General features: G+C 39.6%; 1 protein-coding gene across 1 annotated transcript in view; it reads left to right on the top strand.

Annotated features, from left to right (window-relative positions):
* The first annotated feature begins 1,035 nt into the window (after nucleotides 1-1,035).
* Nucleotides 1,036-17,284, top strand: part of rps6ka2 (ribosomal protein S6 kinase, polypeptide 2) — a 17,721-nt gene continuing 1,472 nt past the window's right edge. Inside the window, exons 1-22 of the mRNA XM_034079648.1 lie at nucleotides 1,036-1,628; nucleotides 4,356-4,472; nucleotides 6,161-6,242; nucleotides 6,847-6,927; nucleotides 7,234-7,313; nucleotides 7,745-7,851; nucleotides 7,943-7,980; nucleotides 8,084-8,226; nucleotides 9,241-9,311; nucleotides 9,491-9,579; nucleotides 10,033-10,097; nucleotides 13,322-13,424; nucleotides 13,535-13,680; nucleotides 14,120-14,242; nucleotides 14,651-14,740; nucleotides 15,023-15,181; nucleotides 15,372-15,533; nucleotides 15,706-15,782; nucleotides 15,989-16,106; nucleotides 16,197-16,253; nucleotides 16,440-16,520; nucleotides 16,762-17,284. The exon at nucleotides 16,762-17,284 is cut by the window's right edge and continues 1,472 nt beyond it. Of these exons, the coding sequence (XP_033935539.1) occupies nucleotides 1,524-1,628; nucleotides 4,356-4,472; nucleotides 6,161-6,242; nucleotides 6,847-6,927; nucleotides 7,234-7,313; nucleotides 7,745-7,851; nucleotides 7,943-7,980; nucleotides 8,084-8,226; nucleotides 9,241-9,311; nucleotides 9,491-9,579; nucleotides 10,033-10,097; nucleotides 13,322-13,424; nucleotides 13,535-13,680; nucleotides 14,120-14,242; nucleotides 14,651-14,740; nucleotides 15,023-15,181; nucleotides 15,372-15,533; nucleotides 15,706-15,782; nucleotides 15,989-16,106; nucleotides 16,197-16,253; nucleotides 16,440-16,520; nucleotides 16,762-16,911 (2,244 nt within the window). The 5' untranslated portion in view covers nucleotides 1,036-1,523 and the 3' untranslated portion in view covers nucleotides 16,912-17,284. The remainder of the gene's footprint in view (nucleotides 1,629-4,355; nucleotides 4,473-6,160; nucleotides 6,243-6,846; nucleotides 6,928-7,233; nucleotides 7,314-7,744; nucleotides 7,852-7,942; nucleotides 7,981-8,083; nucleotides 8,227-9,240; nucleotides 9,312-9,490; nucleotides 9,580-10,032; nucleotides 10,098-13,321; nucleotides 13,425-13,534; nucleotides 13,681-14,119; nucleotides 14,243-14,650; nucleotides 14,741-15,022; nucleotides 15,182-15,371; nucleotides 15,534-15,705; nucleotides 15,783-15,988; nucleotides 16,107-16,196; nucleotides 16,254-16,439; nucleotides 16,521-16,761) is intronic.

The following is a 17,284-nucleotide window of genomic DNA, read 5'->3' as shown; positions in this document are numbered from 1 at the left end:
AGCCTTAATCCTCCCGGGACAAAGACACCAGTCCATAATCCTGGATCCCTCCCACAGCACATCACAGCAGATTGACTAAACACATCTGATTACATATTCAATAGTGCCAAAATGTCCTCACACTATGTCCCAGCTATATTCTAAAAGTGGTCCAAATCCTGTCAAGCTCATGAAAAAAGCTCTATGAGCTCTGTTTCTACTGGCGTTCCAAGTTTAGGGATCACAGTTTGAGCGCTCTATGCGAGTTACCGTGGCTGGAGAATATAAAACCTTTTTTTAGGAATAAAATAAATCCCACTTCAGCGACGGACACTTGATCCAGGTAGAACAGCAGTCCTGACTTTACCCCTTGCTTCTTAATCTTATAAAACCCCACCATGCCCCCCTTCACTTAACTTGGTCTCCATTTCCCTCCCTCTCCCTCCCTGCTTATGTAACACTGCAGTTCTGCAAAGCTGCTGATGTGACAGATCCAAGTACCTACACACACACACACACACACACACACACACACACACACACACACACACACACACACACACACACACACACACACACACACACACCAAGTGATCAACTGGATCACGATGCACTCTGCCTGTCCTGGAATGTGTCATCATTATTGACTGCAACATTGATTGCTGTCCTTACATTAACTTCCCATGTGATGTCACTGAATCTGAGCCACAGTATTACCCACAAACCTCTGCTGCTTGCATTCTACTTTCACGTTGTCATCGTTTTTTTATTCTGTCTATGTGTCTTATTAGATGACAGGCAGGAGCTAAAGAGAAGGGACAGAGGAAGAGACAGACAGACAGACAGACAGACAGACAGACAGACAGACAGACAGACAGACAGAGGTAGCTGAGTAACACCATGTGACTTCACCAGCTGTTGCTGTATGCTGGTGGGAGAAACAGGGAGGGAGGTGAGGGGCAGGAATAGGGGAGAATAAGGGAGGGGGGGTCAGGAGCTTGCCGGCACACAATGTGACTGGTGACAATCCCTTCTGCAGAGTGAGAGAGAGGGAGAGAGAGACAGGGAGGGAGGCAGCAGGGGATGAACATACATGCACAAGCAGGGATGTGAAGAGGGAGCTCACACACACTTCTCGTGATTCACCGGAACAGATTTATTCGTCACCTCTGGCAGCGAGCCGGCTGCAAAACACAAGACAAGCCCAGCCGCACCTGCCCCGGCCGTCAACCTGTCTGTCTGTCTCGCTGTCTGTCTGCGCAGATTAACGGCTCTGTTACAACTCTGTCTGCGTGCTTACTGGCGTACACTGCGTCTGAGAGACGGAGGGGGGGACACGACATTCAGAGAGACGAACAGCAAGCGTGCATGATGGGAACACTAAAGAGGGACGACTGCATTGAGGACGCGCACATGGATGAACTGCGGGACAAATAGATAACTAAGATATATATATATAAAGCTCTGTCCCTGTATCTCTACTTTAGGACCCTGCGGGGAGATGTTCATCATTATGGGATAGATGCAAAGCTTTGCCCGTTGCCATGGAAACCAGCACGCGAAAATTCACAGTGCGGAGATGGTTTTCTATCTACCTGAAGAACAAGGCGGCGAGGAACAAGAACAACACTGGCTTCTGTCAGCTAGAGGTGAGCCAAACAGGAGCAGCACAAACTTCCATCAACTAAAGATCAGTGCATGTGTGCAAATCTGCGGGGGGGGGGGATTGCGTCACAGTTGCACCGTGTGCGTTTGTGTGAATATTCGGACCATAACAGCAGACGTCTCATATCAACAGTAGATAAGGATGCGTGTGAAGGTTGTGAGCACATGGGAAAGGGTGTGGGAAGAATGTGTGTTATTTGGTTTGTTGTGGGGTGGTTCAGCCGTCATGCAGCATCGTTACAGCAGTTCCTCTGCCTGTCTGTTAGTAACCCAGAACACAGATGGGCAGAGAGACACTGTGTTTTGACTGGCAGGGAGACAGGCTACACGGAAAGACAAACATGCAAACAAGCAGTCGAGCAGGCAGGTTGATAGATAAATGGATAGAGACAGATTGATTCAGTGGTCTATTTATAGCCCAAACAAACCAGCAGGGAAGAGGGAGAGGCAGTATTCTGTTTGCAGCACATCTACCTGTTAGTCTGAGATACAAATAGAAGTCTTCCCTCCAAGGTCCTTGTAGTTGTGACCGAGTGCTGATAAATCATGTTGACAGGCTATTTACCTGTGATGTGTGATTGTTAGTCTTTCTGGCTGGCAAATGTCTGTGTTTGTTACCTGTTTGTCTGCCTGTCCACATCTTTAATGTGATGCTCTGATGCTCCATGTGGGGAAGATCGCTTTCATTTTCCTCTCCTTCATGGGAAGGTCAGAGTTCAGGGTCAGCTACTGATCAGGATCTCAGGGGGCTGACGCCTTGAACCCGTTTCCTTCTGGTTGACAGGCATCACTCCTCCTATTTAAAGAATAAATAAAAAATGAATCACAAAGGGGGAAATTGCTACTGGCTACAACGTGTTAAACTTCAAGCCAATTCCTATTCATTGATATTACAGCAGGTGATAGCAGTTGTTATATGATGCTTGACTTAAATGTATAATTTCATTGTACAAAGAACTTTTATGCATTATGTTGTGTTACACTTAAAGAAACTCACATGCTCGGTGGTTCGGACAGAACCATCTCCAAAACACATAATAAACTGTAAGCATGTTGTATTGTCTCTCGTAAAATACATTTGAGTTCCACATACTATAATATGCTTCAGATTATAAGTGCAACAGGGCATTGAAACCAATTAATGTCAAGTCAAAGTGTGAGATATTGTGAAAGAAGAACCATTGATATCATGCACTGTTGATATGCTGACAGGTTTGTTTTCCCCCTGTCCCACTAAGAATGACTCCCTTAGGGTTTAAAGTGCAACCCCTCTGTTTTCTAAAAAAATGGCCAAGAGGGCTGGAATGCTCGAACAATTTGAACTATCTCTCCTTCTGGACAGTTTCATCCCACAGGCCATAAGACTATTAAACACCTGAACTTTTTAAACAACATCCATAACATTAATCTGGCTGCAGCTTAGAAATTATTTATCTAATATATCATATTCCAATCAGTTGTATATAGACTCTTATTGCACTATTTCACAATTTTTCTTTTTGTATTTACTTGTTTTTCTGTTGTATTGTGTTGCACTGTTGGAGGAGCCTGTGACCTAAGAGTTTCATCGTCATAACTACACTGTAGCTATGTACGTATGACCAATAAAAGCCTTGAACCTTGATTGCGATATTGTTGTTATAACAAAAATATTCAAAGGCTGAAGTTGAGACATAATACAACATATTTTAGAGCTGTTTTACTCACAGACTATCACACTACAGAGAATTGTTATATAATTATATTAGAAATTGCAATCTTACCAAAAGCACATCTTACTGAACATGTTATCATATTTTAGCTTTTATATGGAATCTGAGATTCAGATATTACTCTAATTCCAAATACAAACCTTCGTACTGATGTAATCCTCACATAAAGGCCTCATTGTGTTCTGGCACAGGAAGGCAACAATTCTAAAACCACAATAAATGTCTACATTTAAAACATGTACTTCATTAAAGCTTTGGCTAAACTACAAACCATATTTGATCATCTTAAAACTGATGTACGTCTGAGATTGTGTTAAAAAGATGGAACTGCATCAAAAACATCAGAATAGGGAACTCTTTATATCAACGTTTGCAGAAAGAAATCTGCCAGCCTTTTACATTTGTTAACCAAGTGCGTAAACAAGTGTAAGTAAACAGACGTATCAAATGGGAAAAAGTGTACATGGATATGACAACAGCACTAAGCCCGGATTCAATAATTATTATTTTTTTAAACGATCAACCCTGTCAAGCTGAGAGACTAAAACAATTTACTGACTTTAATCTTTCTAGTTCTACTAACTCCTGTTTGCATTTCAAACTTGATTGAAAGTGGGATATACAGATCTTAACTTCTAAATGACAATGTAAGAGAATTACAGTGTATTGTCACACTGACCAAGTCATGCCTCAGGTTGGAAGTTGATCATTTGCTTCACTGAGCAGAATGAATAGGATGAAAAAGGCAGCTTATACAATCGATCTCTGCCAGTAACCTCAGCCTGTACCATTCGAGCAATAACATAATGGCTTAATACTTTAATAACTGAATAACCATCGGTCTTTCATGTATTTATAAAAGGGATTTGAGTTGTTTTTGGTGGTTGTTACATTGATACAGATGTAACATGACAGATATTGATGTATTGCTGCAATTTTCTTTATTTGCAGTTACGTAAATAATGAACTAATAACGATGTCTGTCTCTCCTTTCCCCAGGATGACAGCATACTGAAGGAGATTGACATCAGCCACCATGTTAAGGAAGGCTGTGAGAAAGCAGACCCCTCCCAGTTCCAGCTGCTCAAAGTGCTTGGACAGGGTTCTTATGGAAAGGTAAAGTAAAACAAGTTTTAACCAAAACTACTGAGACCTGAATACCTAAAATGACAATACACGTGAAGGAAATGTTAAAGAAAAAAATCTACAAATCTATTGCATCAGACTCCTGAGCTAGACAGTGCAAGACAAAAGAAAACCAATGTTACTTAGAGCTCAATGCTGACTAAATACAGTACCAGATGAACGCTCTCTGTACTTGTCTGACCCAGCAGGATATCACTTGAGTACGGATTTATTCAGCTATACTACATGTTTATAGTAATAATTGTTCTACAACATTAGAAAATCTGGTCAGAATTTAGACTTTTTCCGCTTCTGGCAAGTGGCCACTTTTTGTCAGTCTCTTCTGAAATGTAGCGGAATGTTTAAAACCAGTCATTGTTACCAGACTGTGAAAAAATGTAACACATCATGTAACCTTGGTCTTTGAATATTTTTAAGTTAGGAATGGGGCAGAACAAAAAAGATCTACCATGGGGGCACATGACCAAATTGTTTTAGCTGACAACATTTAACCTACAGTATTTGGCAGTTCACAGGTGTTCATTTAATTCACTGACTCCACAAACTAAATGGCCAAAAGTATGTGCACACACTCATGTGTGATTCCTAAACATCTCATTCAAAAACAAAGGGCATCCTATGCTGCTTTAATAGCCTTTACTTCTCTGGGAAGCTGGAAAGAGAATGCAGGGATTGCAGTCTCCTTGCTGCTCCCATTCAGACACAAGAGCAAGGTCAGACACTGATGTTGGGCCATGAGGACTCAAGTCTGTATTCATTCCATAAGAGTTGGATGGGGTTGATGTCGGAGCTTTGTCTGTAACCAGTCAAGTTGTTCCTCACCAAACTGAGGAAACATTGTATTTATTTGGCTTGATTTGTGTATGGGGAATTGACAGCCTAAACAGCAATGGGGTTTCCCAAACTGCAGCCACAAAATGAGAAGTATATCATTGTAGGCTATGCTGATGTATATCATTTCCCTTAATTCGGCTAGAACAAAGGTGCCCTTTCCAAACTGTAAACATAAGCCTCAGAAGTACTACACAACACATTAGTAAGAGGAATTTCCACTTATTTTAGCCCAGCCATAAAGGTCTGAACCGGACTGTACTTTACCTGTTAATAAGCCGCCAAATATTTTAAACTTTTTTTAGATTAACAATATTGCAAGTCATGACACAATTCAATTTGTGAAAACCTCTTACTTTGTTACTCTATATGAGGTCCGAATGTGGCGGACACCACAAGCATGATGCACACGAGATCAGGAGTAGGCTAAATTGGCCCGGTTAGCATGTTAGCATAGTTAGCCTAAACGTGGCTAATGAGTGTCTGGCAACACTAAGCAAATCATAGTTGTTGTCCATCACAGTGAGACAGTGTTGATGCTTTATAAAAAGTGATGGGAGCTAACTTGCACTTACCTTAGCTCGGTGAAGGCGGGTATAATGGTATAATGTAGCATCTGACGCAAAACGTGATATTAACAACAGGTGTTGTCAAGTAGCGGGATTCCTCTTGCATCACCTGTATGACGTCAATTCATATACAAAATACTTCTGTTTTATGTTTCAACTAATGCTGACATAAATGTTAAACTCTTTTTAAATTGTTAGCGTTGTTGAAAAAAAGAAAGAGCATAGCCTATTCCCAAGTGATGATAGTGATGATTTCAGGTGTTTCTGGTGAGAAAGATCAGAGGACTGGACAGAGGACAGCTGTATGCCATGAAGGTCCTGAAGAAAGCCACACTGAAAGGTAAACAAAAAACAATATAGAAATATTTTATGGATGGAACAACAAACCTTATCAAATCCCATGTAGGCTAAAATTATTTTTGAGAGAAATGTACTAACAGAGACAGTCGATATGTTTTGTCTTGTCTTGTGATACTTTTTATTTTCAATGTGTATGCTCACTGAGCTCTCAGAGTGCCCTACATTCAGTAGAATTTGGGGTATAAAAGTTCTACTTTTGATGCATAAGAATTCGTTGGGATTATTGAAGTCCTAAATGAGGGTGTTCTTTGAAAGCTTATTTCATGTGCTAAATGAAAAGGTCTTCATACAAGTGGTAATCCTCTTAACCTTCACCTCTTTGAATAGTTATGGTTCATCCTGTCAGGGTGACAGAATCTGCAACGACAAAACACAACTGTTATTATTGTATATAGACTATAGACCAGCAGCATCATAGGATGGGTTTAATTCAATTTACATGTTTCAATCAAGTTAATGCAGTTTATCCTACACAAATAAATCTCATGGTATTAGAGGCGTAATGTGATTTATCTGCACTCAACTATATAAAATGGAAAATTATGTAACCAAACAAATTATTTTTGCCCCAATCTCCTTCTTAGTTCGGGATCGAGTGCGGTCAAAGATGGAAAGAGACATTCTGGCAGAAGTGAACCATCCTTTTATAGTTAAACTGCACTATGGTAAGTCTGGCTGTCTAATGGTCTTTATTCAGGTTAAATGTAATCTCTGTCTCTCAGAAATCAAAGTGTATCACCAAATATAAACAAGAGACAAGAGAACATTTTGATCGCAAACATTTAATGTATGCTAGTTGGAATTACATTCTTTGTTGAAAAGCTCTTGGTTAAATGCTGTTATTTTAATACAAATACACCTTTTTTTATAAATGAAATGCATTCTCAAATAACGCAGAATACAATACAGCCCGAGCAATTTAGCGTCATATAACTCAGTATAACTCTGTGTATGTGTGTTTTTGTACATAGCCTTCCAGACAGAAGGAAAGCTCTATCTGATCCTGGACTTCCTCCGAGGGGGAGACCTTTTCACCCGTCTTTCAAAGGAGGTAAGTTTGCCACAAAGAATTGCAAGCCCTTACTTTTTAAGGTCTACCTTTGGCTGTACAATACTTATCTCTTAATCACCAGCAGAAGTGAATAAACCTGTAAGAGTTGTCCTTGAGAGCTATTTTTCTTGAAATGAGCTTGGTCTCTCTTATTTTCATGATGATGTATTATCAGGAAACAAAGACCACTCGAGTCTGGGAGTTCTTAACGAAAGAAAGTTAAAGATAATATTTAAAAACATCCATCTTTTATAAGAGGTACATGCAATAATTTTTCTAATCATTTTGGAGACAAAGGTTCTTGAGACAAAGTGAAAAATGACCTTACTAATCATAAAAGTTAGAACCATCCTGCTGCTTTTTATTTGCCTCCGTTTTTTCCCTGTTTTATTATTTTTCAACTAGCACTTTTATTGTCCTTATTTGTTTAGGTTATGTTTACAGAAGAGGATGTGAAGTTCTACCTTGCAGAGTTGGCCCTGGCGTTGGACCATCTACACAGTTTGGGAATCATCTACAGGGACCTCAAACCTGAAAAGTACTTTCTCATAAAGTCCCCCTGTTTTGCATTCATTTATTTTTTACATAATCTTTTTTTAACTGCTTTAAATGTTCATTTTACCCAACAGTATTCTTCTGGACGAAGAAGGAAACATTAAGATAACTGGTCAGTACATTCAACTGTAAACAATCTTCTGTCTTTTTATTCCTCTTCTATGTCAGTATTTCTGCTTACCTTGTTCCCCCCTCTTTATCTCTCTGTGTTTCAGACTTTGGATTGAGTAAGGAGGCCATCGACCATGATAAAAGAGCATATTCTTTTTGTGGAACAATAGAGTACATGGCTCCGGAGGTGGTCAACAGGAGAGGTCATACACAAAGTGCTGACTGGTGGTCATTTGGGGTACTTATGGTACGAATCTTTTAATTTGATAACAATATGACATAATGAAATGTAAATGTTATCATTATTGTCTGATTGTAGTGTCAAAAGCAGCAGGCAGAAATGTACATTTTCATATTTGCCAAATAACATTATATAATGTGACATAATGTGCCAGTGTACTGGAATGTGGCTTTCTTCTGGCAGTAAAGCTGCTTAATTACCGTATCTGGCAGATTAGGTCCCATCACTTTCTGTAATCGTGCATCTGTTGGATTCTGCTTGTTTTGTTTGCCTGCCAGCTTAATTTGCTAATACTGAAAATGAGTTTAACATTCACTGAAACACAGCTGGTCTAAGAGACAGCCTATTTTATAAAATATAACACAATTTGTGGAAAAATCTATATTGCTTATCTCATCATAATTTAGAACACTGTAGTCTTTGAGACAGATAAAGATGAATTGGTCACTAGAACACTAGACTAGACACTAGACTAGACATTAGATTGGAATACAATTCAAACATTTGTAAACAGTTTGAACAAGCAGTTTTTAATTGGATTATTTCTAAATGCATTATATTCTACATCTAGATCTACCACACAATTTACTATAATATTTACTGTATTTTTCTCTTTGATCATTATTACTGTGAATATATGACTTCCCTGCTCATAAGTGGAGGTTTGAGATAAAGGTCACAGATTAATAATTGCCTGTTTGAAACATAATGTTATATACTGTATTTCTTGGCAAACTTACCTTATTTGATATCAGTGTTATTTAAATGTGTCCATTAGCAACATTTATATTACAGAAACAGGCTGATGACGTGATGGAGCTCAAACCATAACGTAATCATTTCTTCAAGGCACAACTTTTTAGGATAATCAATTAAAAGAAAGTATTATGCATATGCAGGGGAAGTACAACTAATTAATAAAGCTTGCATTGAACGCAACATTTAACATTACACCTCTATATGCATTACCTTCACATGGTCAGCTGACATTTTCTCTGACATTTATCATCTGTTTTCCAGTTTGAGATGTTGACAGGAACGTTACCGTTCCAAGGAAAAGATCGGAAGGAAACAATGGCGCTTATTTTAAAGTAAGTCCAATTCAAACTTTTAACATCTATTGTTCTTATTCTTAAAGCTTTTTATTGATGAAAAACCTACTGATTTGGGTATCATTAAGATGCTGTTTTTGATTCTTATATTCATGTGTCATTGAGGTTGTTACATATAATGTGTGTGCATCAAGCTGTTTCTTCTCTGTCCTGTACAGGGCAAAACTGGGAATGCCGCAGTTCCTTAGTCATGAAGTGCAGAGCTTATTAAGAGCACTCTTCAAGAGGAACCCTGCTAATCGACTAGGTAATTTACACATAAAACTTGGAAAATGTACGATAAGTATTCAGGTCAGTTCTTACCTGGAGGGCTTTGGCATACAGTTGGAGTACATGATGGCAGCGAACTTAAAGGAAATCAGTCATTTTAAACATTTTGCGAAACAGTGGACTTGGTTGACATGAGACACTTGGACCGAATGTTATTAGACCTAATTCTGATGTATTAAATTATATTCTGCAAATCTTTTCATCGTAAGCAGTAACACTGATACATTGTCATTTAAATGTAGCTAAATTAAAGTTACAGCAAGATCTTCTAGCTTTAATTGTCACAACAGACTCTTAGTATGCTAAAATGTAAGAGATAAACTTTACGTCACAACTGTCCAAGGATTCAAGCCATCATTGAATGAACTGAATGAATAGGTGCCATTTTGTCTGGTTGCCTAATATTTGTCTGCATCTGTGTGACTGATAGGTGCAGGACCAGATGGATTGGAGGAAATAAAAAGACATCGCTTCTTTGCATCAATAGACTGGATTGTAAGTACATTTCATCAGAAATGTTATGTTGTTTACATGATTTGAGCTCATTGGAATTATACATATTTTGTAAAAATAATACTTTAAAAAGAGTAATCAAAGACTAAAATCAAATGTTAAAACTGCCATAGACATCTAGGGCTTTTTGTCAGCCACTAAAAGTCTGTAAGTAATATACATGTCCAACTACCAACAGCTACACCTGGTTGCTCCTACATACTGTGTATTGATTTTATGTTTCCACTTTCATCTAAGGGTGTTAGCCAGAAATCATTTTTGTCAGACATGTAAGACCTTTTTCATAAATACAACTTTGTTTTTTTCTGATCATGTGACAAAAGCAGTAGCCTACCGGTCTACTCTTGTTGGCCTTGGTTAAATAAATAAAAAACATTGAATCGATAAAGAAATCTTAATCACATGGTGACTACTTGTATGTTTTTTGTATCCGGTTATGAAAACCCCGCAACTTCCTCAAGAGTTACCCACAATCGTGAATCATTCAACTTCCTCGTGACATTTTTCAAGTGGCGAAGTCCCTGTCTTCCCAATCTGCCTTTACTTTATTGTAACGTTATCCTTTCACAGAGGGTTTGCACATGCTCACATTTTCTGTCTGCAAACAATACCTATGCTATCATAATCTAAACTTGACATTCACTCCTTTTACATTACATTACATTGCATTTAGCTGACGCTTTTATCCAAAGCGACTTACAATAAGTACATTCGACCAGGAAGACACAACCTTGAAGAAAACAGAATCATAAAGTACATCAGGTTTCATAGAGCCAAGTATTTCAAGTGCTACTCAACTGGCTATAGATAAGCCAGTCCTTTATTAGTATATAAGTGCTCTGTTAGCAGTTCTTTGTTAGTAATTCCATCGCTCGAGGTGGAGTCGAAAGAGATGAGTTTTCAGTCTGCTCCGGAAGGTGTGTAAGCTTTCTGCCGTCCTGATGTCAACGGGGAGCTCATTCCACCATTTTGGAGCCAGGATAGTAAACCCACGTGTTTTTGCTGATGGGAACTTGGGTCCCCCTCGCAGCGAGGGTGCAGCGAGTCGTTTGGCTGATGCAGAGCGTAGAGCACGCGCTGGGGTGTACGGTTTAACCATGTCCTGGATGTAGGAAGGGCCAGATCCATTCGCAGCATGGTACGCAAGTACCAGTGTCTTGAAGTGAATTCTAGCAGTTACTGGAAGCCAATGAAGTGAGCGGAGGAGCGGCGTGGTGTGGGAAAATGTAGGAAGGTTGAAGACCAGACGAGCCGCTGCATTCTGGATGAGCTGCAGAGGTCGGATGGCACATGCAGGTAGACAAGCCAGGAGGGAGTTGCAGTAGTCTAGGCGTGAGGTGACGAGAGCCTGGACCAGAACCTGCGTCGCTTTCTGGGTCAGCTGGGGACGTATCCTCCTGATGTTGTAAAGAGTGTATCTGCAGCAGCGGGTTGTAGCAGCGATGTTTGCAGTGAAGGACAGGTTGTTATCTAGGATCACACCCAAATTCCTTGCAGTCTGGGTCGGGGAAACAACAGAGGTGCCGATGTTGATAGTCAGGTCAAGAGTGGGACAATCTTTTCCCGGAAGGAAAAGCAGTTCAGTTTTGTCAAGGTTGAGCTTGAGATGATGAGCGGACATCCACTGAGAGATGTCAGCTAAACAAGCAGAGATGCGTGCGACGACCTGGGTCTCTGAGCGGGGAAAGGACAGAATGAATTGGGTGTCGTCAGCGTAGCAGTGGTATGAAAAACCATGCGGGCTAATGACAGATCCGAGCGAGTTTGTGTACAGGGAGATTAGGGAGGGACCAAGAACAGAGCCCTGAGGGACCCCTGTAGTTAATTGACAAGGGTCGAACTCGGACCCTCTCCAAGTAACCCTGTAGGTACGTTCTTTGAGGTATGAGGTGATGAGGGAAAGTGCAGAGCATGAAACTCCTTCAACATATGCTGCTTAAAGAGGTTATTTGTTGAACTGAACACACTCAAAACGTATGTTAAAATAAACTCAACAAGCTTAAGTTGGTGACAGGCAAAGAACGTATGTGAAAATATCCAATACAGGATGCTTTCAGTTTTCATTTAAACAACAATAACCATAAAAAGCGACAAGGCTTTAAAGAAGATCATCATACATGTACTTTGTATTCAGTGTGTTCCTTAATACAAGAGCCTTGCTCATGTTCACACTGGTGCATCCATTTATTTTTTATCCGAGTTCAGAAGCTTTGATTTTGGTTCATCTGCTGTTGTGAATACTGCCGCTCTCATTTCTAACAAAATCCATTATTATCTGCTTTACATGCTCAGTAATCCCTGCCCTCACCACCACTGTCCTCCTCGCTACATTACTACTTACTAGCCTCTGCTAAACACCACATTTCCCATTTACAGATGGTGTTGTTGGCTTGATGTGACAAGCTATCAATAAGAGGCTTACATTCTTTCTTCTACTATGCTAATCAAATCTCTGTGCTGTATCAGCAGAGTGCTTTGCTCTCTTGTCCATCAGAATCTTACTTGACTTTTCCCTGTGATCATCCGCTATTTCATATATGTCTTGATCTTTGAGGAGCTTCTCTCATAAAGCTGCTTTAAAAAATCAGCTTTATGCTTCTCATTGGCCATGCATCACAGGGAAGTACATTTGATCAAATAGCAAGTATACAGTAAAGGTGAATGCTAAAACATTTTTTCAAAGGCTGGCCTCTATTATAGTTATTTAATGTGAGTTCTTATAGAGGCCCTGCCAGAAGGTTCCCAGCAGGCGGTGAATGACAATACAATGGTGACATCTGCAGGCCATAGTCAGGAGTGCTTTTAGGAATACAAAAATACACGATGTGCATACTCTGTTTACCCCTTTAAACTCTGATATCACAAAATGTAATATACTATAGGTGTTATTTTCCATTACAGTCTATACAATTAAGATTTTTCATTATGCATTTACTGTGAAAATGTGGAATGTGGGGCACATTTCTGTGATACAAACAATGAAATATACAATATTTAATTGTTTATATTGAATCCATCAACTTTGAACATAGCAATTTAATGGACATTTCCAAAATGTTGTCTACACAACAATATTTACAAACTATAAGCATCACTTTTACTTAGTTGTCATATAACAAATGTACACCTGATCAAGTGTTATATTGTGCTTAAACCAATGTTTGCTAATGAATGGTGTTATTGATGATTGTGATTGTTTTCTGTAGAAGTTGTACAGGAAGGAAATGAGGCCGCCATTCAAACCAACAGTTGGAAGACCTGAAGACACTTTCCATTTTGACCCTGAGTTCACCTCCAGAACGCCCACTGGTAACTGTAACAAACAAAACATATTTATATATACAAACACACAACAAGAAAAAAAAAATTATGAAGTATTGTGAACCCATGTGTGTATCTGTGTGTCTTTGCCTTACTAGATTCTCCAGGCCTTCCTCCGAGTGCAAACACACACCAGCTGTTTCGTGGCTTCAGCTTCGTTGCAACGAATCCAAGTCAGGAGCCCAGTGTTGCCACGGTAGCGCCTTCTCTTCAGGAGGTGAACAGCATCATCCCCATAGCAAAGGTATGTTTAAGAAAGCAGCGCATGTCCTATCTCCATATTTAATTATATATGATTGCATATTGACTGGATAACAAATGAACCATGTAGATAAATCACTGGATTGATCATTGATCATCTAAATATTACCCTCATAAATCACGCTTAGCCATGTTATTACAGCAACTGACTGCTGAAGTTAAGTGATTATTCTCTTATCTAATATATGACTATGATAGATATATGAAGTGTGTGTGTGTGTGTGTGTGTGTGTGTGTGTGTGTGTGTGTGTGTGTGTGTGTGTGTGTGTGTGTGTGTGTGTGTGTGTGTGTGTGTGTGTGTGTGTGTGTGTGTGTGTGTGTGTGTGTGTGTGTGTGTGTGTGTGTGTGTGTGTGTGTGTGTGTGTGTGTGTGTGTGTGTGTGTGTGTGTGTGTGTGTGTGTGTGTGTGTGTGTTCCCTGCAGCATCTCAAAGGTGATGTGGCCTTAAGTGATGTTTATGAGTTGAAGGAGGAAATTGGACCGACAGGGACTTCTGTCTGCAAAAGATGTCTTCACAAAGTTACTGCTGTGGAGTATTCAGTGAAGGTACTGGACACTAACTTTTATTTGGATTTTTGTGTATATATATATATGTGCCACAACATTATGATTTTAACATTGTCGTATAATGAAAGTATTTCTGAACATACATTAAATGCATTTGCAGTTTTGTCATTTAATAGCACAGCCTGATTCCAATGAACAAATTGTAGTAAATAAAATATGTTGAGCTGGTAATGCATTGTGGGAAAAGCTTTGGGCATCCTGCAATGTTGATGATTCATAGGTTTTAAAAGCTTAACTTTTGCACATTTTGCACTTTTTTGCACAATAAACTACACATATTTGTTCACTGTTTGTCAAATACTTATTGATTTCTTTCCTTTTATTTGTACACATGTTATTGTTGTTACGATTGACAACTAATCCAATGTGTTTCTGTTTTCATTTCAGATCATTGAGAGGGCGAGGAAAGATCCATCTGAGGAGATTGAGATTCTGCTAAGATACGGACAGCATCCAAATATTATTACACTGAAGGATGTAAGTGAAGCATGCTTACACCAGACACAGTAAATGTTTTTATTATGAAAAGCAATATCAGAAAAGCTTCTTTATCTTCCATATAGCAGTTTTGAATAAGCTGTACTGTATGTGCATGTTTCATGATCCTGTGTGTGTGTGTGTGTGTGTGTGTGTGTGTGTGTGTGTGTGTGTGTGTGTGTGTGTGTGTGTGTGTGTGTGTGTGTGTGTGTGTGTGTGTGTGTGTGTGTGTGTGTGTGTGTGTGTGTGTGTGTGTGTGTGTGTGTGCCCTTTTACCATTAGGTGTTTGACGACGGCCAGTGTGTGTCCATGGTTCAGGATTTACTGAGAGGAGATGAAGTCCTGGATAGAGCTTTGACGGTGTCAAATTTTACAGAGAGAGACGCGTCACACATTATCTGCACACTGACCAAGACTGTGGAATATTTACACTCACAGGGGGTAAAACACATGTGTTATAACCTTCAACATAAGACTTCTTGACATCATTATTGTTGTTTACACTTACTTGAAAAATAATGTATGTCTGTGTTTGGTTTTCAAGTTTCAGTATCAGTTACAGCAATCATTGTATTATTTCTTAACTTGCAAATGTATGTGTTTTTTGTCTTTTTCTCTTTCCCCTTTTTAGGTTGTGCATCGAGACCTGAAGCCCAGTAATGTTCGCTATGCTGATGACAGTGGACTCCCAGAAAGCATCAGGATATGTGATTTTGGTTTTGCCAAACAGCTCAGGGCTGAGAATGGCTTGCTGATGACCCCCTGTTACACGGCTACCTTCATGGCTCCTGAGGTACATATATCAACAGTCATATTAAGACACATTTTGAATCTCACCAACACAAACCATGAATTGGATACAATTAAATGTATACATTATGAGTCACATAGATAAATCCCAAAAGGCAATCCATTGAAATGACAACTGGGTGTGTGTGTGTGTGTGTGTGTTTGTGTGTGTGCAGGTCCTGAAGAAGCAGGGTTATGATGCAGCCTGTGACATCTGGAGCATGGGGATCATGCTCTACACCATGATAGCTGGGTCAGTTAAAAGTTAAAAACTGAAAGTAATGAAGACATTTTCACCCTACTGCTGTGCAATATCAGAATATGCTAGGTTTTGTCAAAAGTGTTTTTTTCATAAGTTGAAGATCCTCGAGGGCTCCCTTTGGTCTGACCCCATCGCAGTTATTGTAATTCAACCCACCTTTGGACTCACCCTGTACATTTGTATTGTTATTGGCACAGTTTCAGTCCGTTTGCCAGCAGTTCTGAGGACAGCGCAGAGGAAATTCTGGCTCAAATCGGCTGCGGGAAATTCATTATCACAGGAGGGAACTGGGAACTTGTATCAGACTCTGCCAAGGTTAGATTCAATGATAGACACACATAACATGTTTTTTCTTCCTGACCTCATGGACCTGGTCCTGACCAAATGTAATGATATGTTTAACAGGACATTGTGATAAAGATGCTCCATGTGGACCCTCACCAGCGCCTGACTGCTCCCCAGGTACATTCTTAAGATAATATGACTTTGTATGCTTTATTTGTATAGTAGTATTGATTATTTACAAACTGTTGAGTGGAAAGATTATCAAGTATATATACCAGTACTAAAGTTTTCAAATGTATTTCTTTATATCTGTAGCTTTTGAGTAATGCATAAATAAAACATTTGTGCTTTTATATCCATTAGGTTCTTCGTCACCCCTGGATTGTAGACAGAGGCCAGCTCTCTGACAAAGCTCTCAGCAGACAGGACGCTCTTACTGTCAAGGTCAGTGTGAATACAGTGACTATCAGACATAATACTTGTTGTTCTCAGGCTTTCTGTGAGAAGCCATGTTACATCCTAATTGTAAAAAGAGAATGATTGTTTCTCAGGATAATGTACAACAAATGAAAAACTGTAATATGTTTCTCTGTTTGTCCATCAGGTGGCACTGTCTGCCACTTATTTAGTAGTTTGAAAGATTTGACCAGTATTCATTTGATATGCTCTCTTGTTCTCCCATCAGGGGGCGCTGTCCGCCACCTACTCTGCTCTGAAGCGCTGCGCTCCTGCTCCGGCCCTGGAGCCGGTTCAGTCCTCCAGCCTGGCTCAGCGGCGAGGAATGAAAAAACTGGAGAGTCCCCAAGTTAACGCAGACCTTAAAGAAAGGGAGTAGCATCAACAATCTGAATGAAAATGTTCTCTTTTTTAAAAGATTAACCTTTTTACTAAGAGCTCTGAGGCAAGACAAATGATATCCCAAAGGGACTGAAGGTATAATCAACTATAACAATTAAGGACTCCACTATCACTTCCGTTTAGTCTACTCAAGGTGTACAGTTTTAACCTTTTACATTTTAAACTAATCTGATACTGTGCAATATGATTTGTATCATGTGGACCTGCACATAAAATGTGTGATTCCAATTGGAACAAAACCTAATGGCGTGAAGAAATTGAAAATGATTAGCCTAACATGAATAAATCCTGGAGACAGAGGGTTTCATTCAGTCTTTGAGAAGGCTTGCCCAATCCCTCTGTTGTCCTCT

Source organism: Pseudochaenichthys georgianus, chromosome 3 (genome assembly GCF_902827115.2).
Source record: "Pseudochaenichthys georgianus chromosome 3, fPseGeo1.2, whole genome shotgun sequence".
NCBI lineage: Eukaryota > Metazoa > Chordata > Actinopteri > Perciformes > Channichthyidae > Pseudochaenichthys > Pseudochaenichthys georgianus.
This window is presented reverse-complemented; position numbering and strand designations above follow the sequence as displayed.